We start from the raw sequence: 19,454 nt of genomic DNA on the forward strand, positions 1-19,454 counted from the left end.
AAGAGGAGGAGGAGGAGGGAAGCCGCTCGGCTGCTTCCTGGTTCGCCGTCATGTGGCTGGTGACGGAGCAAGGACGCCACGGCTCCCCGGCTCCATGGCGGGGTGAGTTGTGCTGCCGGGGCGGGGGACAGCCTGCCGGGGATCGCTGCCCCGGCCGCGGGGAGGGCGCTGGCTCCCCAGCGTGCCTTCGGCTTGCTGGAGCCGGGGTGGGGTGGGGTGGGGTGGGGGGGGTGGGGTCCCCAGGGTGCCCCAGCCCCACAGGGAAGAGGGAGAGGTGCTTTTTCCTCCAGCCAGTCTTGCTCTGGCGTGGCCTTCTCACCCTGCCAGAGCTCCCCCCTAGTTCCTTCTCACCATGCCCCCATCAATTCCTTCTCACCGTGCTAGAGCTCCCCCCCAGTTGCTTCTCACCATGCCCCCCCCCGGTTCCTTCTCACCATGCCCCCCTCAACTCCTTCTGACCATGTCCCACTCCATTCCTTCTCACCGTGCCAGAGCTCCCCCCCCCAGTTCCTTCTCACCATGCCCCCCTCAATTCCTTCTCACCGTGCCAAAGTCCCCCCCAATTCCTTCTCACCACCCCCCCCCCCCAGTTCCTTCTCACCATGCCCCCCCGGTACCAGCACCCCCAGTACCAACAGCCCCTGGTACCAGCATCCTCCCAATGACTGCGTCCCACCCGTGCATTCCCCTGCCACCAGCATCCCCCTGGTACCAACATCTCCCCGGTACCAGGAGCCCCTGGTACCAGCACCCCTCAGTATCAACACCAGCCTGGTACCAGCACCCCCAGTACCGACACCAGCCTGGTACCAGCACCCCCGCAATGCCCGCATCCCCTCCCTCCGGTGCCAGCATCCCCCCGGTGGATGCATCCCTCCCGCCCAGGGCCGAGGGACGGGCGGGGAGGGCGGACCGGGGTAGGGGACGGGGACAGAGCTTTCCGGGGCGCCCTCCTGGCCTTTCCCGCCTTCTTCCCGTCAGCTCCTCCTCTTCCTCCTCCCCCAGGGAACTCGGGGAAACGAAAGTGCCCGTTGAACCCTGCCCGTCCCTGTCCCAGCCGCCGCCCCAGCAGGTGAGAAACGGGACCCAACGCTGCGGGGCGGGGGGAGGGTCCCCAAATCATTGCGAGGTGGAAAGAGGTGGTAAGGGCTGGGGGAGAGTCTTTGCTTTATTCGGGGGGGCTTCTGCCTGCGCTGCTGGGCTGGAGGAGGTTGGTTGCGGGGAGGGTGGGGGGGTGGGCGAGTGGGATGCATCGGGGCCAAGGTTAGAGCTGCCCGAGAGGTTTTGCAGGAGCCGGGAGGGAGCGTTGCCAAAGTTTAGCCACCCCCCTACCCCCACGTCCCCCACCCCCCGGGGCCGATTCCCGCCCCAGTTGAAATTCCGGAAGAGGCAGAGGGCAGCAAAGAGAAAGGAAAGTCCCTCTGCAGCCGGAGCTCCTCCGCTGCCCCCCACCTCCGGCGGCTTCCCGTCCAGGCTTCCCCCAGAGGCAAAGAGGAGGACTCCCAGGAGTCAGAACTTGCAAGGGTGCCGCGCTGAGGGCAGGGAGGGACCACAGCTCGAACGCCCCCAGGCAAGCTCCCCTTGCCTTGCTGGGGTGGGCAGAGCAGGCTGCCCATGGGTGGTCCTCATGCTTGCCCCCGGGAGAGCTCCCCTTGCCTTGCAGGGGTGGGCAGAGCAAGCTGCCCATGGGTGGTCTTCATGGTGCCTCACATCTGGGACTGAGCCTTCCTTCCCCCCTCCTTTTACCTCAGGTGCTCCAGCAGGACCTTTCCCACTCCTCCCAGGCAGAGGGCGACAGAGCCGCTGCCCCCATGGAGAAGGCAGCCGAGCCAGCTGCCGGCCCCTCCTGCTCCTCTCCCCCCCCGCCCCTCTTCCCCCCGCCCTCCCTCCGCGGACGACGACTTCCAGTTCGTGCTGTGCGAGCGCTGCCGGCAGGAGTCTCCCAACCTGAAGCTGCTCACCTGCCTCCACAGCCTGTGCCTGGACTGCCTGAGCGAGAACAAGCCGGTGGGGCTGTGCCCCGTGTGCCAGGCGCCCATCCCGCAGGCCAACGGCATCCCGGAGACAGACAACCTGCTGTACATCCACCTGCAGGCCAGGCTGAAGGTCTACAGGGCGATGCGGGGCAGCCAGGGGCCGGGCTGCAGCCGCTGCCGCGGGCAGCCCGCCGCCGTCTGGTGCTCCGAGTGCGAGGAGTTCCTCTGCGCCAAGTGCTTCGAGGACCACCAGTGGTTCTTCAAGAAGAGCAGCCACGAGGCCAGGAGGGTGGAGGAGCTGCGGGCCGAGTCGGCTCACCAGTTCCTGCAGGACACCAGGAAGTCCAGCAGCCTCTTCTGCTCCCGGCCCAGCCACGCTGGCCAGGGACACGTCGCCAGGTGAGAGCTGGGGACCTTGCTCCGCACCCCCCTCCCCCAGATCCTTTCCTGCAGCGAGGCAGAGTGAGGGAATCACAGAGCATGGAATCATAGGTCATGGAATCAGAGAATCAATCAGGTTGGGAAAGAGCTCAGAGCTCAGAGCTCAGCAAGTCCAAGCTGTCACCCAGCACCTCCTGACAGCTCAACCATGGCTCCAAGGGCCACATCCAATCCCCTCTGCAACACCTCCAGCCATGGGGACTCCACCACCTCCCTGGGCAGCACAGCCCAAGGGCCAGTTCCTCTTGCTGCCAACAACTTTCTCCTCCCCTCCAGCCTCAACCTCCCCTGGCACAGCTGCAGACTGTGGCCTCTTCTTCTGGGGCTGCTTGCCTGCCTGGCACAAGAGACCAACCCCCAGCTGGCTCCAACCTCCCTGCAGGCAGTTGCAGAGAGCAAGAAGGTCTCCCCTGAGCCTCCTCTTCTGCAGGCTAAGCAAGCCCAGCTCCCTCGGCCTCTCCTCCCAGGGCTGTGCTCCAGACCCCTCCCCAGCAGTGGTTGGCTCCCAGGGGATCTGTCCCCACCCCTGGTGCTGTTGTCAGGCACTGGCTTGGGCCAGACCCTGTGGGGGCTGAGCAGGGTGGCCCTCCCCGCTGCTGCCCTGTCTGGCACCATGCCATGGGGAAAAGGGGTGTGGAGCAGTGAGGCTGGGGGGGTCTAGGGCAGGGGGAGAGGCTTTGGATGGAGCTGGGTGCCAGCTGCTGGTGGGAGAGCAGGGCCAAGGTGGCCAGAGGGAGGGCAGTGTATGAGGTGCTCCTTGCTAGGGTAGGGTAGGGAGGGTGATGCTGGTGGAGCTCAGCAAGAAGAAGACCTCTTGGCCTGCTCCTGGGCTCAAGCACTGAGCACCCCAGGGCAAGCTCAGAGGCTGTGGCTCTGGGGCCACTGCTCCAGGCCCAGCTGTGCCAGGGGGGGCAGAGCCCAGGGGGTTTCTTCAGCTGTCTTTGGAGAGGGACACTGCAAGCCCGGGGGCATCCCGGGCAGGAGCAGGGGGTGGTGCAGAGTGCCAGAGGAGTCTGGGTTGGGAAAGGCCCCTGAGGGCATCCAGTCCAAGCACCAAGCCAGCCCAGCACAGCCATCAGTCCCTGTCCCCAGGTGCCACGGCCACAGGGTTCCTGCCCACCACCAGGGACGGTGACTCCACCTCCCCGGGCAGCCTTGTGCCAGGCACCCAGCAGGAGAGAGGTGTCTGGGAGGCCCAAATCCGTTGCCACAGCCGCAGGCGGCCAGGATAGGGCAGGGAGGCTCAGCCCTGCCGGCGCCGTGCCTCAGTTTCCCCTCCGGCTCGGCCGGCGCTCAGGATGGAGTGGGGGGGAGGGGAGGGCAGGGAAGGGGAGCAGAGCGGAGCGGGAGGGGAGCGAAGCGGGAGGGGAAGGGAGGGGAAGGAAGCGGGGAGGAGGGGAGCGAAGGGGAGCGGAGCGGAGGCTGCTGACCCCGGTGCCGCGCCGAAGGGCTGTCCCCTGTCCTTGCAGCATCTACTGCCGGCAGTGCGCCCAGGCGCCCAGGCCAGCGCGGAGGGGAGGGGAGCGGAGGGAAGGGAAGGGGAGCGGAGCGGGAGGGGAGCGGAAAGGAGGGGAAGGGAGCGGAGCGGAGGCTGCTGTCCCCGGTGCGGCACCGAAGGGCTGTCCCCTGTCCTTGCAGCATCTACTGCCGGCAGTGCGGGCAGGCGCTGTGCTGCTCCTGCGCGCTGCTGGACAGCCAGCACGCTCCCTTCTGCGACGTCCGCAGCGAGAGCCAGCGGCGGCAGCAGGAGCTGAGCGCCCTCGGGCAGCAGGTGCGGCGCGGCAGGAGCGGGTTCGAGGCGGCCGCCTCGGCGCTGCGGGCCCAGGCCGGGCGGCTGGAGGAGGCGCGGCGGGAGCTGCGGGAGCTGATCCGGCAGCGTGCGGAGCAGCTGGTGGCGCTGATCCGGCGGGAGGAGGAGGAGCTGCTGGGGCTGCTGGAGGCGCGTCGGGAGCGGGGCCGGGGGCGGCTGGAGGCGGAGCTGCGGCGGCTGGAGGGGGTGCTGCGGCGGCTGGAGGCGGGCGAGCGGCTGGTGGAGAAGATGGGGCTGTACGGCACGGAGCAGGAGGTGATGGACATGCAGCCCTTCGTGAAGGGCTCGCTGCAGGAGCTGCAGCGGCTGCAGCCGCCGGCGGCCGAGGAGCCGGCGCCGGCCGGGGAGCTGTCGGAGTGCAGAGCCCGGCTGCAGGCGCTGGTGGAGCGAGTGACAGGGCGCCCAGGTGAGGAGGCGCTGGGGCGGGGGGCGGCGCTGGCGCTGGGGGGGCCGGGAGCGGGGGGCGAGGTCGGTCGGGGCCGGGGCCGGGGCCGGGGCGGGCGTCGTGCCCCTGCGCCGGGCGCCGGTGAGGCTGCGCAGGGAGTGGCGGCTGGGGGGGTCGCGCCCCTGGCTGCCAGGAGGAGCTGGAGGGGCTGGGGCAGGGCCGGAGAAGGGCAAGGAAGCTGGGGAGGGGTCTGGAGAAGAGGGCTGGGGAGGGACAGCTGGGCCCTGGGGGTGTTGAGCCTGGAGAAAGGGAGGTTGAGGACTTGCCCTGGGGGTGGATGCAGGCACCCTGCAGGCAGTGTGGCCTGGGACCAGCTCCTGCATCACCGAATGCATGGGGTTGGAAGGGAGCCTCAAAGGTCCAACCCCCTGCAGCCAGCAGGGACCCCTCCAGCAGGATCAGGTTGCTCAAGGCCCCACCATGCCTGACCTTCAGTGTCTCCAGGGCTGGGGCCTCAGCTGACAGCTCTGGGCAACCTGTGCCAGGGTCTCACCTCTCACACTTCAGCCCCCAGCTCCTCCCAGGGCTGAGAGCCAGCTCCCTGCAAGGGAACAAGAAGAGGGAGAAGAGGGCTGGGGAGGGGCAGCTGGGCCCTGGGGGTGTGTAGGAGGGGGAGGGCAGCCCTGGCTCTCTCCAGAGGAGGTTGGAGCCAGCTTGGGGTTGGTCTCTTCTTGTCCTGCATGTGGTAGGAGGAGGGGCAGTGGCCTCAGGCTGCAGCAGTGGAGGCTTCTGTCAGCAGTTGGAGGCCAGCAGCAGCCTCTCTGCAAGCTGCTCCAAGCTCTGCCTCTTCCCTTCTGCTTCCTTCTCCCTCTCTCCCCACCGCAGGCAGCTCCACTCCCCGGCACAGCTGCCCCTCTGAAGATGCCACCCCCCCTCATCCTCGCCCTGGAGCCTCCCAGGGAGCGCTGCCAGCCCCCTGGGGGTCTGCCCCCAGGCCTGCCTGCCCAGCACCAGCCCTGGGCCCCCTCCTCGCCCCTCCCCAGCGCCGGGGGCCCCCTGTGCCCGGAGCGGGGAGGCCTTGTGTCCCCTCCCCAGCCCTCCTCTCCATCCCTTCTGGTGCAGAGGGCTGAGGAAGGCTGCAGGTCAGCCCCTGGGGACACTGAGGCTCTTCCCAGGAGCATCCAGGACTTCCTGACCTCCCTGAAGGAGGATTTGGGTGGCTGGGCCAGGTCCAAGGCGCAGCAGACGGAGGAGCTCCTGGGGACTGTTGGCCACCTCAGCTCCTCCCAGGGCTCAGAGCCAGCTCCCTGCAAGGAGCCAAGTGCAGGTTGCCTCCTGTAGGACCCTCCTTTGCCCTGGGCTTTGCTCCTTTGATTGTGTGGCCACAGCTCCTTTGTTTCAGCCTCCTGCCAACCTTGCCAGGCTCTGGCAGTGTTGAGCTCTGGGTTCCCAGTGGCTCCTCCACCCCCAGGCTGAGGGCTGGGGAAGGGAGAGGGGCCCAGAGGGCTGCCCCTTGCATGCTGGAGCCTCCAGGAGGGTTAGCCCAGCGTGGAGCTGCAGAAGCTCTGCCTGAGGGTCACAGCCTTGCTCTCTCTCCCTGGCAGATTCCAGCTCTCAGACTGTCCCTATGGTGGAGGTGGACCTGGAGCACGACCAGGTGAGCTGTCAGGGTTCTGTCCCAGTGTGCTGCTGTGTGGGGAAGGCTCCTGCCTCAGCCCCACACCTGGATCCCTCCTTCCTCTGGCCTTGGCCAGCCTTTCCCAGGGCTCTGCCCTCCCCTCCTGAGCCCATCCCCCCCAGGCCTGCACCAGCAACAACCCCCTGGAGATGCCCCCACCTAGGCAGAGAGGAACTTGCTTTGCAGCCCCCCCCAGCTGTGCTCTCCCTCCTCCTGCTCCATCCCACATCTCTGACCCCAGCTGCCCATGGCAGCAGCACTGCCAGGCACCTGCAGCTCAGGCAGCAGCCTGCAGGCAAGGCACAAGGCCACAGCATGCCTCAGGCTCCCTCCTTGCTGGGGATGCCTCTGCTGCCCCCACCCCAGCTCTGCCTGCTCAGATGCAGCCCAGCCCTGCAGAGAGCTCTCCAGGCTCAGCCTAACTCCACACTCTGCTGCTCAGGGACAGCCCAGCCCTGCAGAGAGCTCTCCAGGCTCAGCCTAACTCCACACTCTGCCTGCTCAGAGGCAGCCCAGCCCTGCAGAGAGCTCTCCAGGCTCAGCCTAACTCCACACTCTGCCTGCTCAGAGGCAGCCCAGCCCTGCAGAGAGCTCTCCAGGCTCAGCCTAACTCCACACTCTGCTGCTCAGGGACAGCCCAGCCCTGCAGAGAGCTCTCCAGGCTCAGCCTAACTCCACACTCTGCTGCTCAGGGACAGCCCAGCCCTGCAGAGAGCTCTCCAGGCTCAGCCTAACTCCACACTCTGCCTGCTCAGAGGCAGCCCAGCCCTGCAGAGAGCTCTCCAGACTCAGCCTAACTCCACACTCTGCTGCTCAGGGACAGCCCAGCCCTGCAGAGAGCTCTCCAGGCTCAGCCTAACTCCACACTCTGCCTGCTCAGGGACAGCCCAGCCCTGCAGAGAGCTCTCCAGGCTCAGCCTAACTCCACACTCTGCCTGCTCAGGGACAGCCCAGCCCTGCAGAGAGCTCTCCAGACTCAGCCTAACTCCACACTCTGCCTGCTCAGAGGCAGCCCAGCCCTGCAGAGAGCTCTCCAGACTCAGCCTAACTCCACACTCTGCCTGCTCAGGGACAGCCCAGCCCTGCAGAGAGCTCTCCAGACTCAGCCTAACTCCACACTCTGCCTGCTCAGGGACAGCCCAGCCCTGCAGAGAGCTCTCCAGGCTCAGCCTAACTCCACACTCTGCCTGCTCAGAGGCAGCCCAGCCCTGCAGAGAGCTCTCCAGGCTCAGCCTAACTCCACACTCTGCCTGCTCAGGGACAGCCCAGCCCTGCAGAGAGCTCTCCAGGCTCAGCCTAACTCCATCCTCTCTCTCCACAGCAAGAAGAGCCTGTGCAGGCTGAGAACCAGACCTTGGTGCCTACCTTCACCATCAGCCTTGAGGACATGCAGGTGAGCATGGTGGGAATCAGCCCAGGCAGCCTGGGAGGGCCAGGGGGTGCCAGCCTGGCTCCTTTCCCTCCCCTCTCTGCTCCTCTCTCCTGGCAGGAGCTCCCCGTGGCCGCCTGGCCCAAGCGCAAGGCCCCCTGCCCGGGCACCGGCACCCAGGTGTCACCCAAGGTGCTGAAGCTGGAGGCTGAGCACCTGCCAGGCCCCAGCGAGCCCAGTGCAGAGCAGTGGGGTGCTGGGAGGGGGCCCAGCACCTCCACACCCAGGCAGAACTGCTGCAGCGTCCCTGCCGCCGGCAGGCACCTGGATGATGCAGGTAGGGACCTGGCACACGGCAGCTGGGAGCTGGGAGCTGGGATGTAGGGCCTGGGATGTAGGGCCTGGGATCTGGGACCTGGGACCTGGGATGTGGGACCTGGGATATAGGACCTGGGATCTGGGACTTGGGATCTGGGACCTGGGATGTGAGACCTGGGATGTAGGACCTGGGATCTGCGACCTTGGACCTGGGATGTAGGTCCCGGGTCCTGGGATTTAGGACCTGGGACCTGGGATCTGGGACTTGGGATGTAAGACCTGGGACCTGGGATCTGGGACTTGGGATGTGGGACCTGCTCCTCCTCCTTGCCCCCAGCTCTTCCCTCCAGTGTGGGGCTTTCCCATCTCTGCACTCAGAGCCATGGCCAACTTCTCCTGGAGCCAGAGGGGTGGAGGGTGGGAGCTGCTTGCCAGGGGGGTGAAACATGGGAGTGGTGCTCAGGGCTGGGGGTGGGGGTGGCCCAGCCAGGCAGGGTGTGTCCAGGAGGCCATGAAGGCCACCAGCATCCTGGCTTGGAGCAGCAAGTGTGGGCAGCAGGAGCAGGGCAGGGCTTGTCCTCCTGTGCTCAGCACTGGGGAGGCCACTCCTTGAGGGCTGGGGTCAGTCTTGGGGCCCTGACTCCAGGAAGGACATTGAGGGGCTGGGGCAGGGCCAGAGAAGGACAAGGCAGCTGGGGAAGGGTCTGGAGAGCAGGGCTGGGTGAGGAAGAGCTGAGGGAGCTGGGGGTGCTCAGCCTGAAGGAGAGGAGGCTGGAGGGAAGACTTCATTGCCCTCAACACCTCCCTGCCAGGAGGCTGCAGTGAGGTGTGGGGCCTGAGCTCTTCTCCCCAGGGGCAACTGAGGGGACCAGAGGAACTGGCCTCAAGTTGCAGCAGGAGAGCTTTGGGTTGGGAATGAGAAGAAACTTCTGGACTGAAAGAGTTCCCAAACCCTGCAGCAGGCTGCCCAGGGAGGTGGCTGGACCCCCATCCCTGGAGGCATTCCCAGGGTGCTGAGAGCCATTTATTGCCCCAGCACCTCTCAGAGGTGAATGGAATGGAATGGAATGGAGTGGAATAGGATAGAACAGAACAGAACAGAACAGAACAGAACAGAACAGAACAGAACAGAATAGAATAGAATAGAATAGAATAGAATAGAATAGAATAGAATAGAATAGAATAGAATAGAATAGACCAGGTTGGAAGAGACCTTGGAGCTCATCCAGTCCAACCTATCACCCAGCACCATCTGATCAACTCAACCATGGCTCCAAGGGCCACATCCAATCCCCTCTGCAACACCTCCAGCCATGGGTTCTCCACCACCTCCCTGGGCAGCACAGCCCAAGGGCCAATTCCTCTTGCTGCCAAGAACTTTCTGCTCCCCTCCAGCCTCAACCTCCCCTGGCACAGCTGCAGACTGTGTCCTCTTCTTCTGGGGCTGCTTGCCTGCCTGGCACAAGAGACCAGCCCCCAGCTGGCTCCAACGTCCCTGCAGGCAGTTGGAGGGAGCAAGGTCTCCCCTGAGCCTCCTCTTCTGCAGGCCAAGCAAGCCCAGCTCCCTCAGCCTCTCCTCCCAGGGCTGTGCTCCAGACCCCTCCCCAGCCTCCTTGCCCCTCTCTGGACACCTTCCATCACCCTCTCCTGGTGGAAGCCTTTGCCTCTGCAGCCAGGCTGGGGAGATAGGAGCTGTCCTGGGAAGATAGGAGCTGTCCTGCTGTGAGGGTGGGTGGGGTGTGTGCAAAATGCCCCCCCCCCCAAGCCTCCTGCTGTTCTCCCCCCAGAAGACACCAGCATCATCATCTCCAGCTCGGATGACAGCTCGGAGGACACGGTGGTGAGTGACACCACGGAGGTGCCTCCCCCCTGAGCCGCTCCCCCCCGGCCTGCCAGCGCTCACAGCCAGCCTCCTCCCTCCCCAGCACCACCCAGGGACTCCTGGGGGGACTTTTCCCTCCTCCTTTTGCCTTGCCCCCCTGCCATTAGGGCCATCCCCCAGCTGGGTGCGCGTCCCCTCCCCGCCCCGGGCCAAGGCTGCTGTCTCCTGGTGCCTCTGAGACAGCAAACCCCAAGCTGCTGTGCTCTGAGCTGGGGATCCCAGGCTGGGCTTGGGTCAGGCTTTGTGGCCTCCTCCTTCCCTGCCTTGTCCTCAGCACCCCCACCCCAGAACAAAGCCCAGGAACCTCTACAGACATCGAGTTGAATGTAGGATCCATGCTGGGGGACTTCAGCAGTCATGGAACCATGGAATCATGGAGTCATAGAGTCATGGAACCATAGAGTCATAGAGCCATGGAGTCATGGAACCATGGGGTCATGGAGTCATAGAGTCATGGAACCATGGAGTCATGGAGTCATAGAGTCATGGAACCGTAGAGTCATAGAGCCATGGAGTCATGGAACCATGGGGTCATGGAGTCATGGAACCATGGAGTCATAGAGCCATGGGGTCATAGAGTCATGGAACCATAGAGTCATAGAGCCATGGAGTCATGGAACCATGGGGTCATGGAGTCATAGAGTCATGGAACCATGGAGTCATGGAGTCATAGAGTCATGGAACCGTAGAGTCATAGAGCCATGGAGTCATGGAACCATGGGGTCATAGAGTCATAGAGTCATGGAGTCATAGAGCCATGGGGTCATGGAGTCATGGAGTCATGGAACCATAGAGTCATAGAGCCATGGAGTCATGGAGCCATGGAGTCATAGAGTCATAGAGTCATGGAACCATAGAGTCATGGAACCATGGGGTCATGGAGTCATAGAGTCATGGAACCATAGAGTCATAGAGCCATGGAGTCATGGAACCATGGAGTCATGGAGTCATGGAACCATAGAGTCATAGAGCCATGGAGTCATGGAACCATGGAGTCATAGAGTCATAGAGTCATGGAACCATGGAGTCATGGAACCATGGGGTCATGGAACCATGGGGTCATGGAGTCATGGAACCATGGAGTCATGGAACCATGGGGTCATGGAGTCATGGAACCATGGAGTCATAGAGCCATGGGGTCATGGAGTCATAGAGTCATGGAACCATAGAGTCATAGAGCCATGGAGTCATGGAACCATGGAGTCATGGAGTCATGGAACCATAGAGTCATAGAGCCATGGAGTCATGGAACCATGGAGTCATAGAGTCATAGAGTCATGGAACCATGGAGTCATGGAACCATGGGGTCATGGAGTCATGGAACCATGAAGTCATAGAGCCATGGGGTCATGGAGTCATAGAGTCATGGAACCATAGAGTCATAGAGCCATGGAGTCATGGAACCATGGAGTCATAGAGTCATGGAACCATGGAGTCATGGAATCATGGAGTCATAGAGTCATGGAACCATAGGGTCGATGAGTCATGGAACCATGGAGTCATAGAGTCATGGAACCATAGAGTCATAGAGCCATGGAGTCATGGAACCATGGAGTCATGGAACCATGGAGTCATGGAGTCATAGAGTCATGGAACCATAGAGTCATAGAGCCATGGAGTCATGGAACCATGGAGTCATAGAGTCATGGAACCATGGAGTCATGGAATCATGGAGTCATAGAGTCATGGAACCATAGGGTCGTAGAGTCATGGAACCATGGAGTCATAGAGTCATGGAACCATAGAGTCATAGAGCCATGGAGTCATGGAACCATGGAGTCATGGAACCATGGAGTCATGGAGTCATAGAGTCATGGAACCATGGAGTCATGGAACCATGGAGTCATGGAGTCATAGAGTCATGGAACCATGGAGTCATGGAACCATGGGGTCATGGAGTCATGGAACCATGGAGTCATAGAGTCATGGAACCATAGAGTCATGGAACCATGGGGTCATGGAGTCATGGAACCATGGAGTCATAGAGTCATGGAACCATAGAGTCATAGGGCCATGGAGTCATGGAACCATAGGGTCGTAGAGTCATGGAACCATAGAGTCATGGAGCCATGGAATCATAGAATCATGCAGTCATAGAATCATGGAACCATGGAGTCATAGAGTCATGGAACCATGGAGTCTTGGAACCATGGAGTCATAGAGTCATGGAATCAGTCATGGAGTCATGGAACCATGGAGTCATAGAGTCATGGAACCATGGAGTCTTGGAACCATGGAGTCATAGAGTCATGGAATCAGTCATGGAGTCATGGAACCATGGAGTCATAGAATCAGTCATAGAGTCATGGAGTCAGAGTCATGCAGTCATGGAACCATGGAGTCATAGAGTCATAGGGTCATGGAGTCATGGAACCAGAGTCATAGAGTCATAGATTCAGAGAGTCATAGAGCCATGGAACCATGGAGTCATGGAGTCATAGAGTCAATAAGGTTGGAAAATACCTGAGAGGTCACCAAGCCCAACCTACCAGCCAGCACCTCCTGACTACCTCAGCCATGGCCCCAAGTGCCCAGCCCCCTCTTGAACACCTCCAGTCCTGTGCCTGCACAGGCTGAGGAGCTCCAGGGAGCCACCAGGGCTGGTAGTGACCAGCTGAGTGTGTGTCCCGCCCCCGCTAGGTGACATTCCCAAGCTCCTGTGGCAGTGGGGTGAGCCTGGTTGTGTCCACAGCCAAGAGCCCTGGCTGAGGTGGTTAGATGAACCAAGGGCAGGGGGTCCCTGCTGAGAGAGGGCCATCAGCACCAGCAGGGCATCCCCAGGGCAAAGAGGGGCCAAGCATGAGCAGTTTGGGGTGGGGGTGGGCTGCTGGCTTCAGGAGGGGGGGGACAGCCCCCTGTGGGTGTTGCTTTTTGTATGACCTGCTGCAGAAGCTCTTCAATAAAGCTGTTCCCAGATGGAATCCCAGCCTGCTGCTGCCTTCCTTAGTCAGTTTTGCCTCTTGCTCCTCTTGCTTTCCTGATCCAGCTCCAAGGGGGGGAAGCCCCAGGAGCTGTGGGGCTAAAGCCCTCGTCCCTCCTCCCTGATGGGGCCAAAAGAAGTCCCTGGCTGAGGCTTTGGAGGGTTGGATGTTGGCTGCTTGCTGTGAGAAGTCCCCTGGGTCAGTCAGGTGTCCTTTGGTGCCCAGTGGGTTCGAGGGGGTAGCAGAATGTCCCAGGGGGTTGAAACATCTCCCCCCATGCCCCCAGGGGTCTCTGGTGCTGGGTGGTAGGAGAGTGTTGGTTTGAGAAGCAGGAAGAATTGGCTTAGAGCTTGGCAAAGCCTTGGAGGGGGAGGAAGCAGCAGCGGAGGGAGGAAGAAGGCTGAGCAGTGGCAGGAGGCAGCTGGATGCAGCTCCAGGAGCCTGCAGCCTGCCAGGGGTGGAAGGCAGGGGCTGGGGGAACTGCTAGGGGCTCAAGACATCTGGCAGGAGGTTCTGAGGCTGGGGAGGAGCCTGGGTGGCCTGGGGTTGGTGATGCTCTGCAGGCCCAGCTGCAGCCAGCAGAGAGCATCACCGGCAGCTGGCTCTGCCCGGAGCCATCCCCCGCGGCCAGCACGGGGCTGGCAGCAGTTGCCTCTGCTGAGGGGGGGGTCTCCCCCTCCCCAGCCCCTGCACTTCTCTCACTCTGCACCTTTCTGGCCTCAGAACTCCCTCTGCTTGGTGCTGCTCTGGGGAACAAGCATCTGCGCTCAGGCTTCGCTGCCACCTTGGTTCATCTAAGCTCCTTTCAGGCCACAGGCAGGTGAAGGGGGCAGGAGGGACACTGGCACTGCCCCACCACTGCTACCAGCCTCCTCCTGGCCCTTCCCAGATAGAGGAGTCCCCCCTTATATCTCCTTCAACCCCCTCAGTTTGGCCTGTGTCACTCAGTGTCCCCTGGGTTTTGCTCCTGGAGCACTCCTGGGCTGGAGGGGAAGCTGGAGGTGAAGGAGAAGGGATGCTCCATCCCCCCTGCAGCCTGCCCAGCCCAGGGGATGGCACCTTGGAGGAAAGCCAAAGCTGGAGCTTCTCAGGCTCCTAGGATCCTAGGATTGTTTGGGTTGGGGGAGACCTCAAGAGGTCCAACCACCAGCCCACCCCCGGCGTGGCCATCCGGCCGTGGCCCCAGGTGCCCCAGCCACAGGGCTCTGGGGCACCTCCAGGGATGGGGACTCCAACACCACCTCCTCCCTGGGCAGCCTCTGCCAGTGCCTGAACCCAGCTCACCTCAGCTCTCCAGGCAGGAGGCTGTTCCTCACCTCCCTTTCAGGCTGCTCCTCAAGCCCAGGCAAGCTGCCCAGCCTTGTCTTCACCCCCCCAGCTGCCACAGCAAAGACCACCTCGGCTGCAGAGCAGGGAGGAAGCTTGGCAGCCTTGACCCTTCGAGCCAGGAGTGTTGCTGGAGGCACCCAGCATAGATGCCACCACCAGCTGCCCGCTCCTGGATGCTCCTGGATGTTCCTAGGTGCTCCTAGATGCTCCTGGATGCTCTTAGGTGCTCCTGGATGCTCCTGGGTGCTTCTGGATGCTCCTAGGTGCTCCTGGAATCTCCTAGGTGCTCCTGGGTGCTCCTGGATGCTCCTAGATGCTCCTAGATGCTCCTGGGTGCTTCTGGATGCTCCTAGGTGCTCCTGGATGCTCCTGGGTGCTTCTGGATGCTCCTAGGTGCTCCTGGATGCTCCTGGATGCTCCTGGATGCTTCTGGATGCTCCTGGGTGCTTCTGGATGCTCCTGGGTGCTCCTGGATGCTCCTAGATGCTCCTGGGTGCTTCTGGATGCTCCTGGGTGCTTCTGGATGCTCCTAGGTGCTTCTGGATGCTCCTGGGTGCTCCTGGATGCTCCTAGGTGCTTCTGGATGCTCCTAGGTGCTCCTGGATGCTCCTGGGTGCTCCTAGGTGCTCCTGGATGCTCCTGGGTGCTTCTGGATGCTCCTAGATGCTTCTGGATGCTCCTAGATGCTTCTGGATGCTCCTGGGTGCTTCTGGATGCTCCTAGGTGCTCCTGGGTGCTCCTGGGTGCTCCTGGGTGCTTCTGGATGCTCCTAGGTGCTCCTGGATGCTCCTAGGTGCTCCTGGGTGCTCCTGGATGCTCCTAGGTGCTTCTGGATGCTCCTGGGTGCTTCTGGATGCTCCTAGGTGCTTCTGGATGCTCCTGGGTGCTCCTGGATGCTCCTGGATGCTTCTGGATGCTCCTGGGTGCTTCTGGATGCTCCTAGGTGCTCCTGGGTGCTCCTGGATGCTCCTAGGTGCTTCTGGATGCTCCTGGGTGCTTCTGGATGCTCCTAGGTGCTTCTGGATGCTCCTGGGTGCTTCTGGATGCTCCTAGGTGCTCCTGGGTGCTCCTGGATGCTCCTAGGTGCTTCTGGATGCTCCTGGGTGCTTCTGGATGCTCCTAGGTGCTTCTGGATGCTCCTGGGTGCTTCTGGATGCTCCTAGGTGCTTCTGGATGCTCCTAGGTGCTCCTGGGTGCTCCTGGATGCTCCTGGGTGCTTCTGGATGCTCCTAGGTGCTCCTGGATGCTCCTAGGTGCTCCTGGATGCTCCTGGGTGCTCCTAGGTGCTCCTGGATGCTGCAGGACCTCCCACACCACCTCCCTCATGCAAAGGCCAGGTGCCTGGGCCCACAAGCCACCAGCTGTGGGGGGCTCTTCAGGCAGCAAAAGGCCTCTTGCTTTCCCAGACCCTTGGAGGGGGGTTGGGCTGGGAGAGACTACTCATACCATCAGGTGAGGTCATCAAGTCCCACCATGAGCCCAGCACTGCCAGCTCACCACTGACCCATGCCCCCCCAGCCATTCTTCAGGGAGGCTGCAGGGCTGCTCTTTGCATGCTTGCTTTGGGAAGAGTTCCCACCCCTGTCCTGTGCTCACAGGGTGACAAAAGGGTTTGGGCTGGAAGGAAGATCACCCAGTTCCAACCCCCTGCCGTGGGCTGGGGGCACCTTCTGCTAGGGCAGCTTGCTGAAGGCCTCATCCAAGCCAGCCTTCAGCACAGCCAGGCTGGAATTGCCTTTGTCCTGGAGGGAGCTGCTGGCTGTGGAGGTGCAGCCCTGCTGAGGGTGGTTGGTGTGGCTGCTGTGCTGTGGCAAGCATTGGATCTGCTGAGCCTGGAGAGGCACTGTGGTAGTTTTATGCTGGTGGTGAGGGGGGGGGGAGTAATTTCAACCCACCACAGGCACCAAACCTGCTCCTGGCCTGGTTCTGTCCCCTTTGCCTCCAGACACCAGGCAAATCTGCTTTAAGCCTGGAGGTATTCCTCAGCCATGTTTGTGTCTGCTCTGCTGAGCCCACAGCTGCAGCTCTGGGGCCAGTGCTGGAGCCTCTGTGCCAGGAAGGATGTGGAGGGGCTGGAAGGTGTCCAGAGCAGGGCCAGGAGTTTGAGCAGAGGGCTGGAGCTGCTCTGCTGTGAGCACAGACTGAGGGAGTTGGGGTTGTGCAGGCTGGAGAGGAGAAGGCTCCCAGGAGACCTTCTGGTGGCCTCCCAGGATCTGCAGGGGGCTGCAAGCAAGCTGGGGAGGGACTTTGGAGGGTGTGAGGGAGGGATAGGGGTCTGGGAGACCTCTGAGGGGGGCAGGAATGAGGCCTGGGCCAGGGAGGCAGCAATGGGCACTGGCAGCCCAGAAGGGCAAGGGCAGCTGAGCTGCCAGTGCCCATTGGCAGAGGTGGAGGGAGAGGATCCTGCCCCTCTGCTCTGGGGTGTCAGGGAGGGATAGGAGTGGGGGGGCTGGAGCAGCACTAGAAGTGGGGAGCTTGAGCTTGGCTGTGAGGAAGAAGTTGTTGGCCAGGAGGGTGGTGAGAGCCTGGCCCAGGCTGCCCAGGGAGGTGGTGGAAGCCTCCTGCCTGGAGGTGTTTGCAGCCAGGCTGGAGATGGCTGTGAGCAAGCTGCTGTGGTGTGAGGTGTCCCTGCCCATGGCAGGGGGTTGGAGCTGGCTGAGCCCTGAGCTCCCTTCCAGCCCTGAGGATTCCATGATTCTATGATGTCCTTACTTGAGATCTGCAGGGAGGGACAGTGAGTCCCCAGCCCTCTGTCTTGTGTCCCTTGGCCACTTGCCTGGATCCCACCCCTGCCTAGGACCAGCTGCCCTCAGGGCTCAGCTCTTGCTCACTTGGCCCAGACCCTGGCTTTTGGGTTCTCAAAGGGGCTCCCCGTGGCCAGCCCACTCCTGAGACACCAGACACGCTCCACCCAACCCTGCCTCATCCCCCCCCTTGCCCCCATGGCTTGCACACAGCTAGCTCCTTGCCTGCAGCCCGTGGTACACCCAAGGGTGCTCCTCAGGCTTGCCAGGTCCAAGCAGGCAGATGGGACTTGGGGCCTCCTTCTCCAATCTCTTGCAGGTCTTCATCAAGCCTCAGGACATCAAGAAATCCTCCAGCCCGCTGTGGTCAGAGGCTGGCACCTCACCCCCTCCCAGCGCCGCTCCCCCCAGCCCCTGGGCCAGCGAGTCGCAGCTCAGCACCTTGGTGTTCCTCAGCTTGAAGGCTGACCAGAAAAGTGAGCATGGCCTTCCCTGGGGGCTGGGGAGGGGGGCCAGGAAGGAGCACCCCCTAAATGGGGCTGCTGATGGACAGCTGGCTGAACAGGAGGCAGCAGTGTGCCCAGGGGGCCAAGAAGGCCAAGGGCAGCCTGGCCTGCAGCAGGCAGAGTGTGGCCAGCAGGAGCAGGGAGGTGATTGTGCCCTGGGCTCAGCACTGCTGAGGCCACAGCTTGAGTCCTGTGTCCAGCTCTGGGCTCCTCAGTTTCAGAAGGAGATTGAGAGACTTGAAGGTGTCCAGAGAAGGGCAAGGAGGCTGGGGAGGGGTGTGGAGCACAGCCCTGGGAGGAGAGGCTGAGGGAGCTGGGCTTGCTTAGCCTGCAGAAGAGGAGGCTCAGGGGAGAGCTTCTTGCTCTCTGCAACTGCCTGCAGGGAGGTTGTCACCAGCTGGGGGTTGGTCTCTTGTGCCAGGCAGGCAAGCAGCCCCAGAAGAAGAGGACAGAGTCTGCAGCTGTGCCAGGGGAGGTTGAGGCTGGAGGGGAGGAGAAAGTTGTTGGCAGCAAGAGGAATTGGCCCTTGGGCTGTGCTGCCCAGGGAGGTGGTGGAGTCCCCATGGCTGGAGGTGTTGCAGAGGGGATTGGATGTGGCCCTTGGAGCCATGGTTTAGTCATGGGGTCTGTGGTGCCAGGTTGGCCTTGATGATCTCTGAGGTCTCTTCCAACCTTGGTGGTTCTGTGACTATAGTCCATCCCCATCCTCTCCCCTCCCTCCCTCCCCCCAGCCCAGCAGCTGACGGAGGTGGCGGCGGCCAGCGGGGAGCACTCCTTCAGGACGCTGATTCAGACGCCGGCCTCGGTGCTGGCCCTGCTCTCCCAGGTTGTCCCCGTGGAGGAGGGGCTGCAGCACCTCCTCTGCTTCCTCTATGCCTTCCCCAGGCCCACCCTGGTGGTCTATAACTTCTGGGCACCGGAGTTGCCCTCTCTCTTCCGAGCCCTGGACACCGCCGGCGGGAAAGTGGACTTCTGCCACGCCGTGGAGGGCTACGTGGACATGCTGCCCTTGGTCAAGGAGAAGCTGCCCAGGGCCACTTCCTACAGGCTGAAGAACCTCCTGAGGAGGCACCTGGGGGAGCGGCTCCACAAGGCCAGCGCCCTGGCCACTGCCAAAGCCCTGCAGGATCTCTGGGCGGCCCTGGAGCTCCCCGCCCGGGTCGACAAGGGGCTGGTGCTGAGCCACTGCAACCTGCAGAGCTACACAATGCTGCTGCCCCTGGTCAGGGAGAAGCTGCTCACCAAGAGGGCTGCCAAGGTCCTGGCCCGGCGGAGCCTCATCCTCTGGGAGCTGGAGGAGGTGTGAAGGGCGACCCTGAGGGGAACCCCTGAGCTGGCCAGGTCTCAGGAGAAGCAGGCCGGGGAGGAAGGGGTGCTGGTGCTGGATGCAGGGATGCTGATTATGGATGCAGGGATGCTCCTCATGGGTGCTGGGATGCAGGGATGATGATTATAGACACAGGGATGCTCTTCAGGGGTGCAGGGATGCTCATCATAGACACGAGGATGCAGGGATGCTGGTCATGGACACAGGGATGCTCCTCATGAATGCAGGGATGCTGATTATAGATGCAGGGATGCTCATCATGGACACAGGGATGCTGATTATGGATACAGGAATGTTCTTCAGGGGTGCAGGGATGCTGACCATGGTCACAGGGGTGCAGGGATGCTCACCATGGTTGCAGGGGTGCAGGGATGCTCACCATGGTTGCAGGGGTGCAGGGATGCTCACCATGGCCACAGGGATGCAGGGATGCTGACCATGGTTGCAGGGGTGCAGGGATGCTCACCATGGCCACAGGGATGCAGGGATGCTGACCATGGTTGCAGGGGTGCAGGGATGCTCACCATGGCCACAGGGATGCAGGGATGCTCACCATGGCCACAGGGGTGCAGGGATGCTGACCATGGCCACAGGGATGCTGACCATGGCTGCAGGGGTGCAGGGATGCTCACCACGGACGCAGGGGGACTCTCCTCTCCAGGGATGCTCTGCAGGGCCGCCAGCAGCAGCAGCATGCAAGAAGGATTTGCAGACCCTCTCAGCTCCCAGCCTGGCCCTTAAAAAGGTTCAGGAGCCCAGGTCAGCTCC

The 19,454-nt window shown here is 62.5% G+C and overlaps 1 protein-coding gene across 1 annotated transcript in view; it reads left to right on the forward strand.

The window, feature by feature from the left end:
- The first annotated feature begins 20 nt into the window (after positions 1–20).
- The window catches only part of LOC137458945 (protein PML-like), a 19,532-nt gene continuing 98 nt past the window's right edge, over positions 21–19,454 (forward strand). Inside the window, 11 exon segments of the mRNA XM_068170234.1 lie at positions 21–102; positions 1,006–1,072; positions 1,752–1,856; positions 1,858–2,375; positions 4,056–4,633; positions 6,217–6,269; positions 7,612–7,683; positions 7,780–7,996; positions 9,765–9,817; positions 17,173–17,329; positions 18,091–19,454. The exon segment at positions 18,091–19,454 is cut by the window's right edge and continues 98 nt beyond it. Coding sequence (XP_068026335.1) covers positions 95–102; positions 1,006–1,072; positions 1,752–1,856; positions 1,858–2,375; positions 4,056–4,633; positions 6,217–6,269; positions 7,612–7,683; positions 7,780–7,996; positions 9,765–9,817; positions 17,173–17,329; positions 18,091–18,665 — 2,403 coding nt within the window. The 5' untranslated portion in view covers positions 21–94 and the 3' untranslated portion in view covers positions 18,666–19,454.

Source organism: Melanerpes formicivorus, unplaced genomic scaffold (assembly GCF_026170545.1).
Source record: "Melanerpes formicivorus ecotype bairdi unplaced genomic scaffold, bMelFor1.0.p_v2 SCAF_297, whole genome shotgun sequence".
NCBI classification, from domain to species: domain Eukaryota; kingdom Metazoa; phylum Chordata; class Aves; order Piciformes; family Picidae; genus Melanerpes; species Melanerpes formicivorus.